The sequence below is a fragment of the Homalodisca vitripennis genome, chromosome 4 (assembly GCF_021130785.1).
Source record: "Homalodisca vitripennis isolate AUS2020 chromosome 4, UT_GWSS_2.1, whole genome shotgun sequence".
NCBI lineage: Eukaryota > Metazoa > Arthropoda > Insecta > Hemiptera > Cicadellidae > Homalodisca > Homalodisca vitripennis.
Window position 1 is genome coordinate 168,752,332 of NC_060210.1, and position 21,558 is coordinate 168,773,889.

Genomic DNA, 21,558 nt, shown 5'->3' on the forward strand with positions numbered 1-21,558 from the left:
ATATTGAACAATCGTGCTGCAATACTACTATATAATATTTGGTAAGCAGTGAAATTGGCTTAGGCACCCAAACTATTTAATATCTTCTTCTTTATTTGATTCTTCTTAGGTTGTACCCCGTTTCCCGTGCTATAAAGGATGAAGTGCTTCTAATAAAGAACATCCTTAAAACTTTGTATATAAATCAATTACGTAACAGAACAATCTTTAGATCAGCAAAAATACATAGCAAATACATACTGGCCATGTATGTTCAAAAAACCTTACAAGAAATCAATCTTATGCATTTTTTTGAAAAACTATAATGGGATATAGTTTAGAGCTGTAGGTCCTGCCCCAGCACGTGATTCCATAACATACATTAACTAGTGCCTTACTAGTCCGACACTGTTGATGTAAAAAATATAAGTTTCTCAAATTAATATAAAACTCTCTTTTTAATTTTGCTACATGATCCTTCCATGACAGATGACCTATCAATGACAACTCCTAACTACTAAACACTACTAACTAGCTCAAGCTGTAAACAATTGCAAATAATATTATGTTGGCTCAAACTAAAACAACCAAAGAAAGCTATGTAATTTTAATAGTTAATCAAAGTTAACTCCACTTCTGAAGCTAAATATCATAAATTTTGTCATTTCACTTAATATCATGTAGTTCTTGTCAAACCAGAGCCTGAGAAAGAACAGGCCTCTCGCCATGTTGCTATTGGTGTTAATATCAAAGTTTCGTAGACAAATACAGTATCATCGACAAAAGTAACCAGTCTACGAGTATACCATTAAAGCATCTATTACACAGATCGTTGATGTAGATTAAAAAAATGATGGGACTCAGTACCGAAACTTGATGAACTCCATGTTCCATTATACCAGGGTTACCTAAACAGTTGTCTATCCTAACACGTTGTTTCCTTCACGATAAGTAACTAGAGAACAATCGAAGAGGCAAACCTCTTATACTGCCAGCCACAATTCCCATCACTTTGTCAAGCTAAATTCCATGATCAATTGTGTCAAAATCTGTTGTTAAATCGACAAATAGAGCAGAAGTTTCTAACTGTTATTGGGTGGTTCCTATACAGTCTCCATTAATGTGATCAGAACATTTTCCGTAGACAAGCCCTCTCGAAAACCAAACTGATTATCACTACAAAATTGCTTTTATTTAAAAACTCCATCAATTGACTCTGAACCCTTTTGCAAACACTTATAACAGAGAAATCGGACGGTAGTATCTAGGTTTCCTTCTACGGCCTCATCTGCTCGCTTTGACTGGAAGAGGCTGCTTACAAAGCTAGCCTCCCCTTCTTCCAATAACAAGTGTACAGGTATGACAAGTGGTCATTGTTATCCTTTCTTATAGGATCTGTATAGGAGGCGACCCCTACCTTACCCATTCTGAATATCCTGCCTCTCAAGAAGCAGCGCAAAGGTATTTTAAGGATTAAGTGCAATGAGAGGTTTCCTCATATTCTCGCCCTAAGTAAACAAAAAAAACTACTTACATCTACTGCGCTACGGAATACAATGTTTTTCATATGAATGGTCCGAGTGAAGTCTCCGTTGGATAAATGTGGAATCCATCTTAAAGCAGCAACTCAGAGTAGATTACAGAAAGAAAATGTATAAATAAAAACAGCTTTCCTCCGAGATGTCATGTGAAATTTCCCTGTTTGTATCAGAGTTTTAGATGATGCTCCTTTATGAGTCTTTTTCAACAACAAACAAAGAGCAACTAGATTGAATAGATTGCAGAGATCACTTTTCTCACAGATTGTATGGAATATGTCGCTGTTTCTACTTGTGTTCCAAGTGATGTCCCTATTGGAGACAATATGGAATCTATTCTACAGCAGTGAGATAAGAGAGAGGAAACAAATTAATATTTTCAATAAACATAGCTTACCCCAGACACACTTGGAATCTGTTTCTTATCACTGTTTTAATAGGAGAACACTGAAACATGGCAAGGAACACGAAACGGAATAAGCTACTTACTGAAATGTAGTTGTCTTGCTATTATTATTACTTACCTCAAAGATACTTCGCTTTTTATTTTAGCTTTCCGAGTAATCTATGTTTATGGAAATTTGTGAATCCATTATAGAGTACCGAGAAAGAATATAGATTGTTGTCTATAAAATTAAATTAAAATTGCAGCCCTCAACGTTGGTAGGAAATTCGTGTTTCTGTTACAGATAATTGCTCCTTTGTGAAGGCCCTTAAACCATTTGGGAAGAACTCAGATAGTTTGTATGGGTCACAATTAAATACAATATTGTTAGGTAAACATTTACTTGTGGAATATATTTCCTAGATCAGAGGGACAGTATTGAGTGCAGAGATTGCTATTTCTCTAACCTCAAACAAGATATGGGAAAAAATCTATTTATAATGTGTAATTATAATATTAATTGTCCTAATAATTCTGGAAAAACAACAAATTCATTTATTTATTGTAATGGATTTTAACATAAACACACTGGTTATCTTAAAGAATGTTTGTGTTGTGGACTTTATAGAAAGCTTTAATTTATAATAGCACAATTTGTACATTTGTAAGTGGAGCCTCCTGCTTACCCATTTCTTAAAAATACTTATCCATGTTACTTAAATGTTTATCCATGTTTCTTAAATGATTACCAATTTTTTTTTAATGCTTGCCCATTTTTCCTAAATGCTTATGCATGTTACTTAAAATTTGCGCCGTCTAAAAACTGTTAGGTATCTTTACATGAGACGAAACAACTTTCATCATGGTGAATAACTTTTTACCGTGTATTATAGGACGCACCCAGAAGAGTGATAGGCCTTATTGTACCGGAGCTAAGACCATTACGCCGTGAGTCTGCATAATAAATGTTCAAAGAGGGGTAGGGGGGAAGAAAATGGCAATGGCGTGGGGACTTTTAAGAAATTATTTGGTCTGAAGAAATTATAACGAACCTTTAGTTCTTGGGGATAGTAAACGTCTTGCAGGATCTTTCAACTTACCTCTTCTCTTATCTATCTTGTAATCCATATTGATCTTGAGGAAAAGATGGATTATAGTGCTGGAAAAGATTAAAACAAACATTGCATCTACTAAACTGTAATGATATAGAGACTCCCACGATTTCTTCTGCAATGAAAACTTAAAGATACTCATATTTATTTCAATGAGTACTCGTTTTCGTTTAATACTGGCATTTGCACTTCCTAACAACAGGTAAATTAAAAGAAAACTATTTATCTTTCAAGGTCAGAAGTTGAGACTATGAATGATTGTATTAGGAAGAGAGGTTATAACACTATCCAAGCAGGAGAGTCCATTGGAAATATACCAATATTTCTATTTTAAATTAAAGCTTTTAAATTCCATAAACCTTAAAGAGTCTTTACAATTAATCAGTGTATTTATTTTAAACCCCCTAACAATAAATATACGAATTTATTCTTTTTCGAGAATATTTTTAATACAAGCTTTCGATGAAAATAATCCAAACAACCATTTGTGAACCTGCAGGTGCAGACTTATATTAGATTTCCGGTCCAGTGATTTTGAGACCGGAGATCTAGACTTATCCTGACACAGTTTTATGCTGTGCGGATGGTTACGTTCTCTGGTATAGCATAACTTTCTCTTATAATTACTCTGGATATGCAAAATAAGGACAATTATAATTATAAATTGAAAGAGTATCAGCACCAACCTAAGTAAGCCGATAAACACGAGAAACCAAGATTAGCATCACACAGCACACCATCCAGGCAACATATTTGGTGGTGGCCCCCTCTCATTCTAGTGCAAAAGAGTTATGTTATGATTTGCCCAAACCTTAATCTGACAGTGCATTTCCCAGAAAAGTATATATTTTCCTCTAGTTTTGAATAGATACCTCTCTTTTAACATTCTAAACGTTTTATTCCATACTTACTCTTGTCTTAATGAAGAGCTTTTAATTAAGAATTAGTCTCTCTAATTAATGCTTTTTCTCTAGGATAGAAACTATAGTCATATATTGTAGGGATTACAGCCAGGAGACACTTAGTACTAATGGTAGAGGCCAGAAAGTCACTGTGAACGATTTAAATATTGCACTCCCTACTAGTACCAAAGTTATTTATCCCCCTATTACAACTAAGAAGTCATTAGGTTTAAAATTATTGATGTCGTTTTTCACACCTCTCACCAATCGTTTCAAATATAGTTGACATGTTGACTCTATTATGGATGCACTGTAAACTGCCCAACATGTTGCTGATAACCTTCTTTCTGGTGCGGCTTACGTTTACAATCGGATGTATCAGCTTCATGTACTACTTCACTGATGAAACCATAGCAGTTTGGTTTGATAAGGAAATTTTGCCATCGGCTTTAGTCTGTAGCCAGTTTGAAAGAATATAAATAAATAATTTCAATCTAATTTATTTTTGAGTTCCTTTATTTATTGATCTAATCTGCAGTTATTTTGTTTATAATGTTGTTAATGTTTTTTTTTAAATTTAATTCAGCAATTACTTGCTTCACGTTACCTTCAATTTTAGTAGCAACTAGGTCCTTTTCTAAAGCGTTTATATTCAATTTCAAATCATATATCTACCTTTTGTTATCTCTCTTTTTCAAAATAAAGGAATATTTCAAGTGCTTCTTTTTTATGCCTTCTTTCTTTTTTAAGCGTGAAATGGGCAGGGGTTCACAAAAGTTCATCATATATTCTCGTTCTAACTTTATCAAAACGTTTTCAATAGCAAAATGGATTACACCATCAATACTCTTAGAGACTTTCAACTAAGGGACGCGGACGATTACGAAATTTCATATGGAATTTCAGATTGAGAGCAGAAATTACGTAGTAATTTCACTCTTCCAAAAAGGCACACCAGAAGATTGTCCAACGGGTAGCTCACTCACATAAACCCTTAAGCTAACTCTTAAATCGTGGTCCTGTAAAGTTTAAACTACTATTTTGATTCTGATCAGCAGAATAACCCATCGCAGCTCCACTGGACTTATGCTCCCTGAACTATTCGGGGTCCCTGATATATGAGTACCTAAGAGGAGCAACTTCAGTTCCCTGCGCTTCAAGAATCTGTCCTTCCTTTTACTATAATTATTCTGACTAATATCACTGGTTATTTAAACTGGGAATTCATCACTTTTGTAGCACTAAAGTATTTAAAATAATTAATAACAGCACTGATAAATTGTACGATATTCAGTAAAATATTTATTAGTTATACAAAACCACCCAATTGACTCTTGTCCAATGGCGGCCAGTTATTCTCATACAAAATACAACAGGAAATAAAGTTTATACTCCTCAGTTATTCAATCAGTCAATGTTTCTTTAGTTAGTGACTGATGGTTTCTTGCATATTGGTTTCTGAAACAAACTATACAAAATAGAAACGTATACTTTCGTAGTGTCATGAATATTGGAATATTAAAAAAATAAAGTCAACAAAGTAATAAGTTTAATACTGTAGAAAATATACTAAAATATGCATTTAATTGGCTGAGATTTACTCGTGGGGCTGAAAAATATTCATTTCTGTCTGTCTGTCTGTCTGGACGAATCTTGAAAACGAACTGACCTATAGACTTAAACTAATATGATGGTTTATTTATACAGGGTGTAAAAATATCCTGCACTGGCTTGGTAACTTCCGAACAATTACAAGTAAAGCAATAAAACTTTGTACATCATTACTGCACATATAAATCCACTTTTTTAAGTAACTAACTACCATTTTTTTGTCATGTCAAGGGGATGGCCCGCAATGGGACAGAAGAAAATCTTAAATAAGAGCATAGATTGAGTATTACATCTAATTAAAGGTCACAAATCCGACCTCAAAGATTTCACTCTTTAAAAAATACGCTGGTTTAAAGTTTGAAACATTTACAACATAGGTCCTGTTCTAGATGGTTTAATATTCTTGTCTTGGTTCAAGTTGTGAAAGTTTAACTCAATAAATGAATACTAAGGCTAACACAGTTTCTCTTTTGACTACTGGAGAGACGTTAACATGTTTCCTGTATAATTGTACATCTAACTATCTATCTATCTGCAGGACATCTTGAGAATTAACGAGATATATAGATTTGAAACTTTGCATGCATTCTAATCAAAGTCTGTTACGCGATGCGTGGTGTGGCGTACCTTGTATTATAAATAAGAAAGTTTGTGAAGAATAATGTTTGAGTGTTTGGACATTAGTACATTTGGAAGTATGAATGTTTGATACTCAACCACATGAAATGTAGTTGGCGGATTTAGAGAAAATTTGACATGGATATTGCTACAGAATACATAGACATATTTTAATTCCGAAATACTACTTATCCAAAAATATCTATTCCAGAATTTTAAACATAAGCAGAATGCCATTCTTGGTAACGTGCTGCAAATAGTTATGACAGTAGCATTTATTGAGTTTTACTACATGTGTCAGCATGGATGGATTCAAACCGTGGGTGATTTAACAGGAGTGTTTGATACATGTGATTTAAATAGGATATGTCTATGATTTCCCTGTTGTTCTACAGGAAATTGCGTGCAAAGCCACTGTTAACCGTTAGTTTCTACGTAACAGTAACATTAATTTGTAAAATAATATTGACAAAGTTAAGATTTATAAATCAAAAGATTCCTATAAAAAAAATATTATTTAACTAAGGACTGAAATAATTCATTGGATATTACTTACAACTTCACCTATAATATAAGTCTGGCTATTTAATAGCCAGTTGTGTAGTTTTTTCTTATGAGATTACAGAATTAGAGATCAATTATCCCGCTCGCGCTTGAGCGCATGGAATAATGTAATGCATGTTTGTTTGTAAAATCAAATTTTGTGAATAAAGCATTTTTGAACTTGAACTTGAATTATCTTGAGATTCTCTGGAGGTATGTTACATAATCTTGCACCGCTGCAGGATGGCCTCTTGGTGTATGAAGTAGTGTATGCACTGCACTGGTTTATACCAGGTGAGGCAGACCATCCGTGCAGTATGTAAAACGAGAGAACAGTTTGGTATAATGACATAGAAAAAATAGCGTTTTCCCCATAAACTGCGCATGGGTAATCCATTGAAATTGTATCATCAAAATTGTTTTATACAGGGTGTTCAAAAATTAAGAGTCAAGTGTTCGAATATAACATTTTTAAATGTAAGCATAGTGCAAAAATCGTACATTATTTTAAAGGCCTTGTTAAAAATAATTAAGGACGAAAACAGAATTCACTTATCTCAATCCTTTTCAAAATAGCAGTCGTTTTTTGAAAACATTTAAAAGTATGGAAAACGTTGTATTTTTCATCCGTTTGAGTTTTGTTTGTTCTGACTCGAATTTCTTGCTCTCAAGAAACTCAGCTTCATTCTAATATGCCACATGACTACTATTATTGAATTTGACCCCTAACTCAAATTTTGAAAAATTCAAAAACTCATATTTCAAAATTGTTAAATAGCAACATGAATAATGTACATTCTTTTAAATGTTTTATTAAAACGAACGAAGTTTGAATTTAAAATTGTTTTGCATCTCCAATTGTTTTCGAAAATATGCAGGAATCGGAATTAACGTAATTTTTCCAAGGTATTTTAGTGAGACTTTGGCCAATTACCTCCAAAACTAAAGGTACTAGGTTCTAATCTAAATTATTATCTTTTAAAGAATAAAAATTGTAAATAAAAATAAAAATGGTTATATCATAATTTACCTTAATTTGTCCTCATACAATAAAATACTGATAATTGTATTAAATATTCCGCAAAAACCTTTTATTTGCTCTATAGGGGGGTTGTTTGAGAAAGTTTTATTTTGAAAAATAGGTTTGTGATACAATACACATCGTATTTACATCGTACAATAAAAGAGGGAGTTTTTACATTGAGTGCTTGCTATTAATATGGATACCATTACATTCTTTTACCATATTAAATAGTTTGTAAGGAAATATGCGGCAGGGCATTTCGATTGATTTTTCAGATTTTTAAATACTCTAAAGTTAAATGACCTTTGAAAACAAAACAATATTTTATTTTTCAACATGGTTTTCTGTAATTTTCAACTCTTATGCAAGTAACAATAACAGATCCTTTCCCAATGTCATTACACATTTGACTGCTGAGGCACCTCTGTCAATGTATTGCTGTTCAGTATCATTCATGCTTAGTTCCTGAGTAACTATAAAATTAATCTTATGATTGATTTATCAGCTGATTATTACAGCTTATAAATTATCAGCGGGTCACTAATAGCTGCGTTGGGTCATTGATGGTTTACTTTCTGTTAGTTTCTCAACAAGAACTCTTGTTTATTTTTCAGCAGCTTTTCATTTATCATTTTATATGCTTTGAGTATCCTTTTGTTGTGAATTATAGTGTTTCTTAGAAATGCCGCACACAAATGAATAAACATTCCAAGTGCTAATGACGTTAGGTGAATGTTTTCAAAACTACTCAGCTGAAGCGTATCTCTACGCTGAACGCTATCCAGACAGAGAATCTCAATCGCAAAGACTTGTTTGTCGTGTGCGTAAAAAACGACAGGTGCAACTAGACCAAAATAAAGGCAAGACACTGGCTAGGCATGTAAGAAGTGATAGGGTACCAGAAGTTTTGGCAGCGGTTCAACTCAATCCAACTTTTAGGAGAGTTACTCTTGATTCAGGTGTGAAGCTAAAGGTCAGTGTTGACAATCTTGAAAGACAACAAAATGCAGTCGTTCAAATTATTGCTACACCTAGAATTGCATGGTGGTGACTACCTTCATAGAATAAATCTTTGTGATATAGAAATGTGTCAACAAAATGAACACTCCTTTCTTACTGAACCGTGATGTGGCAAGGCAACTTTCCACAGCAACGGCGAGTGAACCGCTATAAAATGAAGTATTGGTCCTTTGAAAACCGAAACTGGATGCGGGTGTTTGATTATCAGAGGTACTGGACTTTGAACACCTGTCATTGTTGGCAGCAAAATTATAAGTCCCAATTCTCCGCAGAACACCTCGTTGCAGACTCTTACAACAACTTTTTGATTTTCCACCTGTCTAACTTACTGATAGATTTAGCTGATGTAGACTTGGAATTTTCAGTCTATGAACCATATTTATGTGGTACATGCACAATGGGGCACCCCCTCATTAAGCGAACAATGTTGAACAATATCCTGGAAGATGTATCGGGAGGTCGTCATGTCAACTATCTCCTAATATCTCCTGATTTGACATACCTGGATGTCTACCTTTGAGGTAGGTTGAAAGGTTTTGTGTACACAACATGACCGTCAACAATCGAATATATGATGCAGCGAATCAGGAATGCTGTAGAGTTGATCAGTGGCCAAGAGGTGTTTTGGGCTGTATATAGCTTTAGTTTCAGAGTAGAACTGTGTTAAGAAAATAATTTATTATAGTTTAATATATCCAAACCCATTGTTGGAATAGACTTCCTGCACCACTATGATCTCCTAGTGGATGTCCGCCGACAGTGGTTGCAGTCTGGTAAACAGCACTAATACAGTAAATTCTATCTTTCCGGTCTGCATGTTCCCAGCTATTTCAAAACTACCTGCAGTTCAGCAGACTCTTAGGAAAACCAGCCTTACCGGTCAAACACAACACACGGCACTACATCAGGACTACTGCTGGTCCACCAGTCTGCTGTATTCATAGACGTATAGCTCCTAATGAACTCAAATTGGCCAAGATGGAGTTCGACAATATGGTCCAAATATGAATTTATAGACCTTCCTCGAACAGCTGGTCTTCTCTCCTCCACACGAGGCTCTGAATGGAGCCCATGTGGAGACTATATTCCAGAGCTCTTAATTCCAGAACCATTCCCGATCGCATCCCAATTACCAACATCCAGGATTGCTCACACGTACTAAACAGTGCAACGTGGGCACTGCAGAATTAGCACTCTGATACAGGAGGATGTTTTGCACATGATCTCTGATCAGATGCCACAAAAGTTTTCCTTTGGCAAACCCTTTAGGATTATTTTACCCTCAAGGGATGATTGGTCAGAGGGGAAGAAACCTCTTCCACCAGCGGAGCTCGAATGGTACACAGACGGCTCCAAAACAAAAAGCGGCACAGGCGCTGGAATTCTGGGAGTGAGACCATGTAGGGAGCTGGTAGTTCCTATGGGTCCGTATCCAACAGTCTTTCAAGCGGAGGTCGTAGCCATTATGGAATGTGCTCGTGAGAATCTTCGTCTGCGATATAGGTGCAAGACGATTAACATTTTCATGGACAGTCAGGCAGCGCTGAAGGCGCTGGATTCCTGTGCAATCAAATCCAAAGTGGTTTGGGATTGCTATCAGACCGTTTCCTCCCTTGCCAGAATCAACAATGTAACCGTTTGTTGGGTTCCTGGTCATGAGGGATTCTTGGCAACAATTATGACGGGCCCTCAACCGTTCTGCGGTGTTCCAAGGTGTGAATCCTCTAGGGTTGTCTCGAAATGGATTTACGCGGAGCATGGGAGAAGGTGGAGGTTGCATCCGGGTTTGAGAGTGAGTAGAATGGTATTACAGTCACCTTCTTCCAAGGTGGCTTCGGACCTTCTCTCATTAAACAGATCAATGTCTTCTAAGGTCATTGGTCTCATCACGGGGCATGGTCACCTGAGGAAGCATCTACACAGAGTTGACATCCTTCAGGAGGATCCGCTCTGTGGAAGGTGTAATGACTGCTGAGCACCTGCTCTTTGATTGCCCTGCAATAGCAAGAGAGCGGTATGCCATCTTTGGTAGCATGGACAGGGGTGGTGAATTTTCCCAGGAGGACCTGATAGGTTGTTTTCGGCGGTTTGTTGAACTGCTGAAGTTGTAGACTGGTAGGCCTCATGGTGTTTCCGGGGTGCGCAAAAAGCCCTTGAGGCTTAAGTGCATGGCAGTAGGCCGCCCCAAGGGGGAAAAAAAAAAAAAAAACGGTGCAACAATTTTCTCTACAGTAAATTGTACTGTACTACAATCTAATTCCCGTTTCTCCTGTTGACATCCCCAAGACAGCGATCACTACGTTGTTTGGGCTCTTTAAATCTCCTTATATGACCTTCGGACTCAATGCAGCACAAACCATCCAGCGACTCCTCGATGGTGTTTTTAGGGGCCTAGATTTCTGCTGTGCCATCATCGACGACATTATTGTGCCATTGAAGTCAGAAGAGGAGCATCTCGCTCTTCTGCGGTTTCTTTTTGAACAACTATCCTCCTTTGGCATTTTGGTCAACACGAGCAAGTGCATTCTGGGTGCCGAATGCGTCAATTTTCTGCGAGATAGTTCGAGATAACTACCTAGATCTATAAGTTTACTTCCTTTATATTTTTATGAGGTACTCATGTATGGGGTGGTGAATAATACTTTAAATCTATTTGTCCTTAAAACTTGATTTTTTCCTGATATGTTATTCGATTTATATTTTGATAGTTGTAATAATGCTTTTTTATAAATTCTTTTTACCACGCTATATCGCCTAGATATGTTCCTCTCTACAATTGCTGTAACGTCATTTCATTTCTTTATTATAGGCTAACGAGTGCAAACAGAGTCCGCAAAGATATACAGCATATTTTTGTGACACTGTATGAACAGTCAGAACAAAGAGTGACATTAATTTTCCTACAACACGTTTTCCATCGCAGGCTACATGTATTAAGCCATAAGTAGTCTTGGACAAGATCGTAAATTTTTCTCTATATGAAGTAAATACCTCAAATATTTTCGAATTTATATCCTAGTATTGGCTTTCTTCCTATTTTGGTAGTCACTAAATTATAATAATATACATCAAACTCTTTGTTAAGATCTTACAATGTACCACGACGAACCGTTATAAGTTTTGTATGCTTTGTAAGTTTTCTGCATAGAAAAGATTCTTTACATTTTATGGGAGATAAGCGATCAAATTTTAAAAATATATAGTAGGAGCCTAGAACATACTTAACAAGACCATTTAAAGCTATAACACTATTATTAAAACACTATGGATACAATATTTGAGAATCCATAGTTTAAAAAATGTTGAAAGAAGAAAACAATGAGTATTGCACTGTCACTTATGAAGAAGTGGAACTGACTCTTCTAGAGAATGACGTGAAAATTCTTAAAATTGATTTTTCCTCCAGACTTCGGGACTCCCAAACACGTCAAACCACGCTGGTCGGAATTTGGATTCTAGGCAAAATTAGACTTTCTCCTCTCTCAACTGTAGTACTCGTGAATGAACCGAAATCTGGCAAAATCTACTATCCAAAGCAAGTTATTTTGTACATTCATAATTTACAAATAAACTTTTAGACTATTGTATCTAATTTTATTTTATTGTTACAGGTCCTTGTTAAAGGGATAAGCAGCACACTGGCTTTTCTTAAACCAGGGGCGCCGGCTCCCGCCAGCAACGCTGCCCCTGTTATGCCGTTCATTGACGACGATCTGCTGTGGCCTGACAACGACAGTGACAACAAGATCCCTGACCTCTCACAGTGCCTTGCTAATGTATGGATTCGTCTTTCAATATTTTTGTTCTAGTATTATTATTTCATAGTAAATTGGTATTTACTAACTAGTGAATAGTCACCACTTAAGTGTATGGTGAACACCGCGTCGACACGTTGCTTACACAGTTAAATTCTTGAAATATTTTGACCTCGGTACTGTGGAGAACCGTGTTTAGTCAACAGGTGTGTAAGAAATGTTTTGACACGGTTAGAATCGGAAAACCTTGATGCTAGAAATGACACCAGCCTTGTAAGCCTAGCAACTAAAATCAGTAAACAGTTCATTACAGTTGGGCACAATTAATAAATAGCGGAAATTTGGAATCGCCTTTGGTGTAATACTTATTTGGGTAACTAATGTAAGAAGGTTCACTATAGACCCCACAAGAATGATAAATGTTGCAAGATGTTTTTGGTAAAGTTTCAACTAAAAATTAAAGACTTTAATTTAACATAAGGTAAGATTTATTCCAATAGAAGTAATGGTGTAATTAAAATTGTCGTTTTGCAATTAATTGGTTGTTTTACAACCTTCTGTAAGTGTCATAATACAGGGTAATAAATCTCAGTGCTGTTTAGGTGTTTTAAATGTTTATTACTCTTATTACTACTATCAGAAGTTTTGAGAAACATTGGCATCTCATTTGAATAAACTTAATTAATTTAATTTATTTATTTATTTTCAATTTTACATGATAGCTACAGGACATGATATAGCACAAACAAAGTACAAAACCTTCAATTATTCCCAAAACAGCCATCCTAACTAAAATTAATGTACTCTTAATATGAACTTTACATAACTAACTAAACTAAACTGCTGGCAGTTACACAAATTAATATTTAAATTTCTTTACACAGCATAAATAAATGAACTCTATACAATTTAAATAAAAATAACAACTTGCTACATTATACACATACACTTCTACAATGAACAATAAATTAAATCAAAATAAAAGGTTGCTGCATATCTTTAAAATATTTTCCAAATTATCATTAAAAATATCTAAGTTTAATTGGTTTAAATTAAGAAACCGTAGAGTCTTGTACAAAGGAAAATTATAATGAGAAACTGTACTACATCTAGGTAAAGCAAATAAATTAAATTCTCTAAATATATGATGTGGTACATGCAAACATATCTGACTTAACAAATACGAACTATCAACTGAATTATTAAGTAACTTACATAAAAAACTTATTGAGGCTAGTTCCCTTCTTACGGACAATTTTTTAATCTCAAACATTTCCATTAAATTAGAAGTGGGCATGTCGTAAGGACATACATAATTATGTTGTTTGTAAAATAAAAATTTGTTTTGTATTATCTCTAAATTGCTACACTCTAACACATTTATTGAATTCCAGATAACAGAACAATACTCTAATTTACTTCTTATCATAGTTTTATACAAAGTCATAATAGTCTCAGTATTGTGAAAATATCTTGAATTTCTCTTGACAAAGCCCAGAAGTTTGTATGCAATCGACACCAGCATGTGGACATGATCATTAAAACAGAATGAAGAACTAAAAATTACTCCTAAATCTTTAATTTTAGAAACATTTTTTAAAGCTTTATTATTTATGAAGTAAATGTTAAAATCAGGAATCCTCCTCCGTGAGTATGACATGGCAAAACACTTGTTTACATTCAATTCCAACTTATTAGTCGAACACCAAACATACAACTGGTCTAAAGAATTTTGTAATAAGTTAACATCAAAATCATCTTTTATAGGCCTGTATAATTTAAGATCATCAGCGAATAATAGACATTTACAGTCAGAAAAGCAACGGGGGAGATCGTTAATAAATATTAAAAACAAGAGAGGTCCTAAATTTGAGCCCTGAGGAACACCCGAGGAGCTTGTATAAACACAAGAAGATTTGTTTAACATTGACACAAACTGAGTTCGGTTTTGTAAATATGACGCCATAAATGTACAAAAATCAAATGAAAATCCTAAGAGAAATAATTTTGCGCAGCAAAATATCATGATTTACCCTGTCAAATGCTTTTGAAAGGGTAATGAATAATTAAAGACGAGACAATTAGAATATCTGAATCGACAACCATGTAGCTGTCGCCTATGTCGTTGGTGCGGCCAATATTTAGGTCAGCCTGTTCAATTGCAATAAATGATAGAGTTTTAAATATGTAGAACAAATACAATACATGTGCTGGTAACAAACAGCACAGACGAGACTGAAGGAACACAAGCTAGACAGGTTGTGAGCACACCCTCACTACATTCTACCACTGATACAAGCAAATGTATCTTGACCTGTGTTCTTTAGTTTGCATCATAATAATTATTGTTAGTTTTATTAAATGTTTTATAGACAATGTTCATTGTTCTGACAAAAACATTTTTGTTGTAATTTCTGACTCATTTCTTTGTTTGAAGTTTGTTTTTGTCGATGGTAGGATTCATGGTTCAAGCTTCTTTCTTATTTGGATACATTATTTCATTTAAAAAAAGACACTACAATATTCATTAAATTTTATTTCTGTGAGGCCCTTATTTCAAGGAGTACATATATGCGGCGGGTGTCGGTACGTCTCCGATGCTCAATCTAACCATACTGCACTGAATTGACTACTACCTATATGACAATAAAAATACACTTCCCAATAATATTATTTATTATTGCCATCCCCCATCCTGCACACATTAGGACATCCTGCTCCCCTTCTGGGCATCCCTGAAAATTAGAAAATTAAGGAACTATGTTAAGATATTATTGAAAATATGTTATATATACATAAGACTCAAAACAATATGTATGTCCATCATACTTGGACAATTCATTGAATATTGATATAATAACAATTACTGCATAATATCTATAGTTTTAAATCTGTGCTATTAGTGACATCTATTAAAATTGCATTAAAATGTGATAAATGATAAACACTAAATAATTTTTTTATTCCACTTAATGTTGATGCAACCGGAATTAAGAACCATGTATACAAAGAAAACGCTTTAAATTGTTATATTACAATCAATATTAAAACAATTAGACATTGCTTCATAAGCAGCAAATTTTTTTCAATCCACATTATGTGGTAGGTCAAGTAATTATGTAAACAAATTATTATTATGTAATTAATATGTACTGCTAAATTAATAAATCTTTTCTTTCAAACGAAAATTTCTCTTGAATTTACGTTTTACAAAGCTATTAAGGATTCGACTTGGAATCTTATCTGTGACAACAATAAGTCTGTCCATCCATCAGTACAGCAACTCTTGATAGAAAATTCCTAGGGGCTTGAAATTTGGTCTTCTTGGTCCAAGGAAGAAGTCTATTGATTTTGGCTGAAGGGTCGAAGGACAGCAAAGTTTTTAATAAAAAGGTCCAAGAGCTAGTCGCCTAGTTGTTATGCAATACACATACTACAGTGGTCAGGTGTTGTTGCAGCACCCGATTGAAGGCACTTGTATTAGCTTCCTTATATTCTGTCGGAAGACTATTAGAGTTTAGTATGAGCTAAGCATTTGTATATATTTTGCTGCTAATTAATAATATTCTAAAAAATATACTTTTTAATCAACTATTAAACTATTAAAATGTGTACTGTATCTTGAAAATTACAGTGATATTTCTGAAGAAAGTTTATGTTTAGATTCAGACAAGGAAAATCAACCATTGATACAGCAGTACTGGAATTTATTATTGAATGTTTATAGAACCATCTACATAATTTAGCATATTTTTAACTTTTTGCAGAATTGGTTTATAGAATAACTTTAATTAGAAATAATTTAGTAAAAACAAAATCAAATCTGAATTTATTTTGTCTTATCTTGTCTACAGTTAACAATTAATCTAAAACATTGACTACAGATGCATTGTGATGTGTGTCGTAAGAGATGATTCACCTGAAGAAGAGATCAGATTGCAGATCTCGTAGAGTTACTGATTTTTTTTTAATTGAATGACAGCAAGTGTCCGCAAAAACCCTGCTTCCTTAACAATCCTTCCATCACTTAATTTAAAAACAGATATAACTATAATCATTAAATTTTATTTCTGTGAGGCCTTTATTTCAAGGAGCACATCATCAGCCCCACATAACTGAAATAAAAGTTTGTAAATAATACAAACGATTTACTACTTAACTAAAAACACATCTCATTAAAAATAAGAGGAGATAACATTTTAAGACCAGGAAGTGTGTCTGCTGCATATTTAAAAATTAATATTTAATTAGATTATAGGCAGTAACAGTAAATTTTGGAAAGGCCCAGGTTCAATATTTACTAAATCGTTTTGGTTCTTCTTTATAAAAATAGTTTCGTAAGCATCAAGGAATTTTTTATTTTGGAACTCCATCTAGATATCTCTAAAGATTTGAATAGTGTTATATCTCCTATTTTTCAAATGAAATACACAATGATCTTATAAATGTATTGAATACAAACACATACATAAACTAGAAAAACTCAAAAAGAATTTCAATGTACTTCTTGGAAAAAAATGAAGCACAAAAAGACTGCCTGAAAATCATTTTCAAGAGATAGATTGCTGTATTTCAAAATTTGTCATCATACACATTTACGGTTGCAGAGTTACCAATCTTGGATAAATATTTAAACTTCAGCATTAAACCTTTTAATGAACAAGATGTATTTGTTGATGTTAAATCAGACATGAAATTCTTAAATAATGACCAAAGAAATGTAGTTAAAATAAATGCAGTTAAAATTATGTAAATTCAGCTCTTCTTAAAGTTAAAACTAAACAATGTACAAGCATTATTTTTAAATCACCTCAAGACATCTTTAGAAATATAAATAATGTAATAAAATCATTGAAAAGCAAAGAAGTTTTATACCTTAAAGCGGATAAAAATAACACAATTGTTATATAAAAGTGAATATTATTCAAGAGTGCAAAACATGCTTAAAGATGAACCTTGTATATCAAGAGAAATCAACAAGAATCCATTAAATCAATATATTGTCAGTAACAGCTTCAATAAAACACTACATGCTTAATAATTCAATAAAACACTGCAAGACAATCATATCAAAATATATTTCAAAATCACTCACAGTATCAAATTATCGTAAGATTGTACTGTCTTCCGAAAATAGATAAACCAGGTAATAAAATGAGGCCCATAGTTTTTTTGTATAAATTCTCTCTACATCTTTCTCCATTAAAGATATATATGATTTCTTAAAATTCACAAAAGATATTAAGATCGAACAAGACGAATATCTTGTATCATTTGATGTTGAATCTCTTTATCCTAATGTACCTAATAGATATAGCATAAAAATCATTGAGGACTGGCTGATTTCCATAAATTTAGAAAAAAAGCTGTCAAACAGCCAGCTGTATTTTCATCCCCAGATTCATTTCATCCCCTGCACAAAAAAGAGCGGGTTTTTGCAGATTAATCCCTAGACTCTCGCATACTCATTTATCAGCAGAAAATTATAAAAAAGAAGTCAAGAGAATTAAATAAATTACATTATTTAATGGCTACAAAACTGAAATGATTGATAACATGATAAAAAAGAAAAAGAAAATTAATGAAAGAAGTCCTCTATCAAACTGAAAGCAAAGAACCTGAAAATAGATATCTGTTACCTACAACAATTTAGCTACAGAAATTACTAAAAGTTTTAAAATCATTCCAATATTAATGTATCATCAAATTCCAAAATTAAAATAAAAAGCAGTTATAAAACCAACCTTAATAAACAAAGCTGTGAGTGTTTGCACACATGATAATCAAAACTGGTTGCCTTCCTTGACATTGTGATATGGCATTTTTACAGTGACTTGAGGAAAAACAGAGAAATGGACACACTAACATGTCACAACTATCCGTTCTTTCCAAGACTATAGTCTGAAAAACAACAATACTTCTATGACGTAAAACCTTATAAACAATTTTGGGTATTTGATTTTTTATGCATCTGATACTACATGATGTGGACTTAAAACCAATCATACACTACAATATTGTGTTTATAAACACAGAATTTTAGAGCATATAGATAAGATAATGGCTTCTACAGAGAAATATGAAATAAACAGTGATCATGATGAGTTAACAGTGAGTTAGGTTACCCTTTTTAAAAATATAACAGTTGTAAGACACAGAATAACTACTATAAATTCCAGACACTGACAAATAATACAGTACTCATGAATCAAGAGATGAACTAAAAGTAAAGCAGTTTTGTTCCAATGCTGTCAATCATACATGATCAAAGTATCTGTTGTAATCTTCTTTTCAAAATCAGAAGGAACGTTTGCTGCAACGAAAGAAGCTGGTGAAGTGTTTGCCCAAACTGAAAACAATATTATGATGTAAGTATATAACACATGTGGCTTCGTCTAATACATGGAAACGTGCACTCAATGATATCCTGCAGTTAAAATATTGATCCATTGTAACTTCTAATACACAATAAAGTGTTATTCACCTATAGCCAGGGCAGGGCCGTGTCTAGGGTCAGTAGCGCCTGGGACAAGCTCAGCCTTTCTTCTATTTTCGTAAGCTCCAATCAGATCTTCTCTTAGTAAGAAATCTATGCTGATTCAATAATTAATATTTGATTTGTACTGTTCCATTTTCAACAGGAAAGTCTTGTGTGTAGTGCTTTACAGATCCTTGTACAAAGTTACCTTTAGTATGAAACTGTTGTTTGAAATATATAGTCCAGGAGAAATAGCAGTTAAAAATGGTCAAATAAATAAATGTTTTCTTACAGCAAACTAATGGCACAATTTAGTCAAACACATCAAAAATAAAATAACAATTTTTCCACGTAAATAATACAATGTATAATGAAAAATGTCAATATTTTGTTTATTTTCAATTTTTCTGCAGTTTTTTTCAATTAAACTACATATTTTTTATTTAATTTCTTCAAAATAGACAAAAAAAACGAAAAAAATGAGCCAGCAGAAAACCTTTTTTGATAAAAAAAATATGTTTCAAAATGGTGATTGAAAATTATCAAAATCTTTTTTTCAAGTGAAATTTTATTATAACGGCTGAATATTTCTTAATGAAAAAATACAGTATTTTTAGAATAGCACAAAGTATATTTGATCAAACTTTCAGCTCAATCGAACCATTTTTGTAAAAGAAAAAAAATTAAAAACCAAAAAAACGGTTTTTTTGGATTTTTTTTAAATTTTTGAGGTTAGGGCAAAAATGATTACTACATAAGTTGTAGATTTTTTTATTTCCATCAACTTTTTCATTTGACTTTTTTCAATAGGATGCATTGTTTAGTCACAAATTGCAAAAAACCATTTTTACCCCTAAAAACCACCCCTCCTATACCCCCTAATAGACGATTTTGGTTCGGAATGTTTTTTTTATTTATTTATGGTGTATTTGACTAAATTGTGCCATTAGTTTGCTGTAAGAAAACATTTATTTTTTCAATCAGGTAACACGACTGGACTAATAGGCCGCAATTACAGAGATGTTGGAATCAAGACTAGTCTATTAAAAAAGACCATTTTCAGGGCTGAATGAAGTACTGTATTTTCTAATTAATTATGATGTACCAGCAAAAATATAGGTCTAAGTTTTGTGCTGTTTTATTAATTTGTTTAAGAATCCTGTTTTTTTTTTTTTTTTTTTTTTTTTTTTTTTTTTTTGTCAGAGTTATCATCCTGTAATACAGTAAACGAAACATAAGAATAGTTTGTGAACTATGAGACTTTTACAAGAACTAATAGCTTCTAATCAACTAGTTTGGTTTTTTCTTGTCCTGAATATCTAATGCAATACATTTCATAAAAATCTATAATTTATTCTTGTAATGAAACCAAACCAAGCATAAAGTTCTTTGTTCAATCTCATCCCTTTCTGTTAAGTTCATTAGAATTATTTACTGTCAAATAAACCATTACTGTAAATTTAAAAAGCAAGTTTTTCAAAATACATGTTTCATCTGTTCGAAAATATAACCATTTGTAAAATACTACTCGTTTCACTATTCATGTATATTTAAAAATAATTTTTACAATGCAAAGATGAAAATGTGCCCTTTGCCACCCCTGTTGTGTTTCATCCAAGATTGAGAAAGATCGTAAACTGATAATTTAAAGCAGCTAACTATGCATGGTACACAAAAATCAAGTCACTTTGAATATAGAGGGTCTCACCTTAAATTTCTTCACTTCTCACAGCTGAAGACTGGATGTGGAGTGTGAGAATTTGAATTTAGAGGATTCCACTCAAAATTTCTTCACCTCTCACAGCTGAAGACTGGATGTGGAGTGTGAGAATTTGAATTTAGAATTCCACTCAAAATTTCTTCACTTTTCGCAGCTGATGACTAGATGCGATGTTAGAGACTTATGATGTATCTCTTGACTTAGTGTTGTACAAGGAACTGTGATGATTTTGAAATATGATTACCAGGAAGAATTATTTCACTCCATACAAAGTGTAAACACAATGAAGCCCGGCTGGTTTCTCTAATTTCAGCTTAAAGGAACACAAAATTTAATGGTGTTTATTGTCTCAACTTTGAATTTAGAATGAATTTTTAAATAAGTATTACTATGGTAACAAAATTGTTCAATTGTTATTTGAAATATTAGTTTGGAAATTAAATTTTCCGTTTAATCATACAGATGTACAACTATTTCATAACCTCTTGCAAGTTGTTACATAAAACTAAACAACATTTGATTATGGTAAAAAATATAAATTATGACATATTATTTAATTAAAAAATATATTCTTTATGTTCAAAGATAAGATTAAAATAAGATGAATTAAATATAGAAAAATAAATCAATATGAAACCTTATAAATACATTTTGTTTTATTTCATGTTCGTTGTCATAATATTTGTTTTGAATGTGGTTTTCTACAGTACAATCCAGTAGTTGTGTGCACGCATATCCTGAATAAAGATCATTACCAATGCAATATGAAAAGATTTGAGAAAATCGCTCAGAATGTTGCAAAAGTAATCACAATAGACATCATTTCCTAAATATATGTTTATAATCTTCCTGAAATTAATAATTTGTTAAACC

General features: G+C 33.1%; 1 protein-coding gene and 1 long non-coding RNA gene across 5 annotated transcripts in view; one reads left to right on the forward strand and one right to left on the reverse strand.

Annotated features, from left to right (window-relative positions):
- LOC124360581 overlaps positions 1 to 21,558 on the forward strand; it is a 497,152-nt gene that overhangs the window by 325,038 nt on the left and 150,556 nt on the right. For all 4 annotated transcript variants that reach the window (XM_046814313.1, XM_046814315.1, XM_046814312.1 and 1 more), the window contains one exon: positions 12,344 to 12,508. In XM_046814313.1, the coding sequence (XP_046670269.1) occupies positions 12,425 to 12,508 (84 nt within the window). In that variant the 5' untranslated portion in view covers positions 12,344 to 12,424. The remainder of the gene's footprint in view (positions 1 to 12,343; positions 12,509 to 21,558) is intronic.
- On the reverse strand, positions 15,007 to 21,078 carry LOC124360583. Its single transcript, XR_006922251.1, has 3 exons — positions 20,674 to 21,078; positions 18,972 to 19,076; positions 15,007 to 15,222 (listed from the first exon to the last, which is right to left on the reverse strand). It is a non-coding gene; the product is annotated as an uncharacterized LOC124360583 (long non-coding RNA).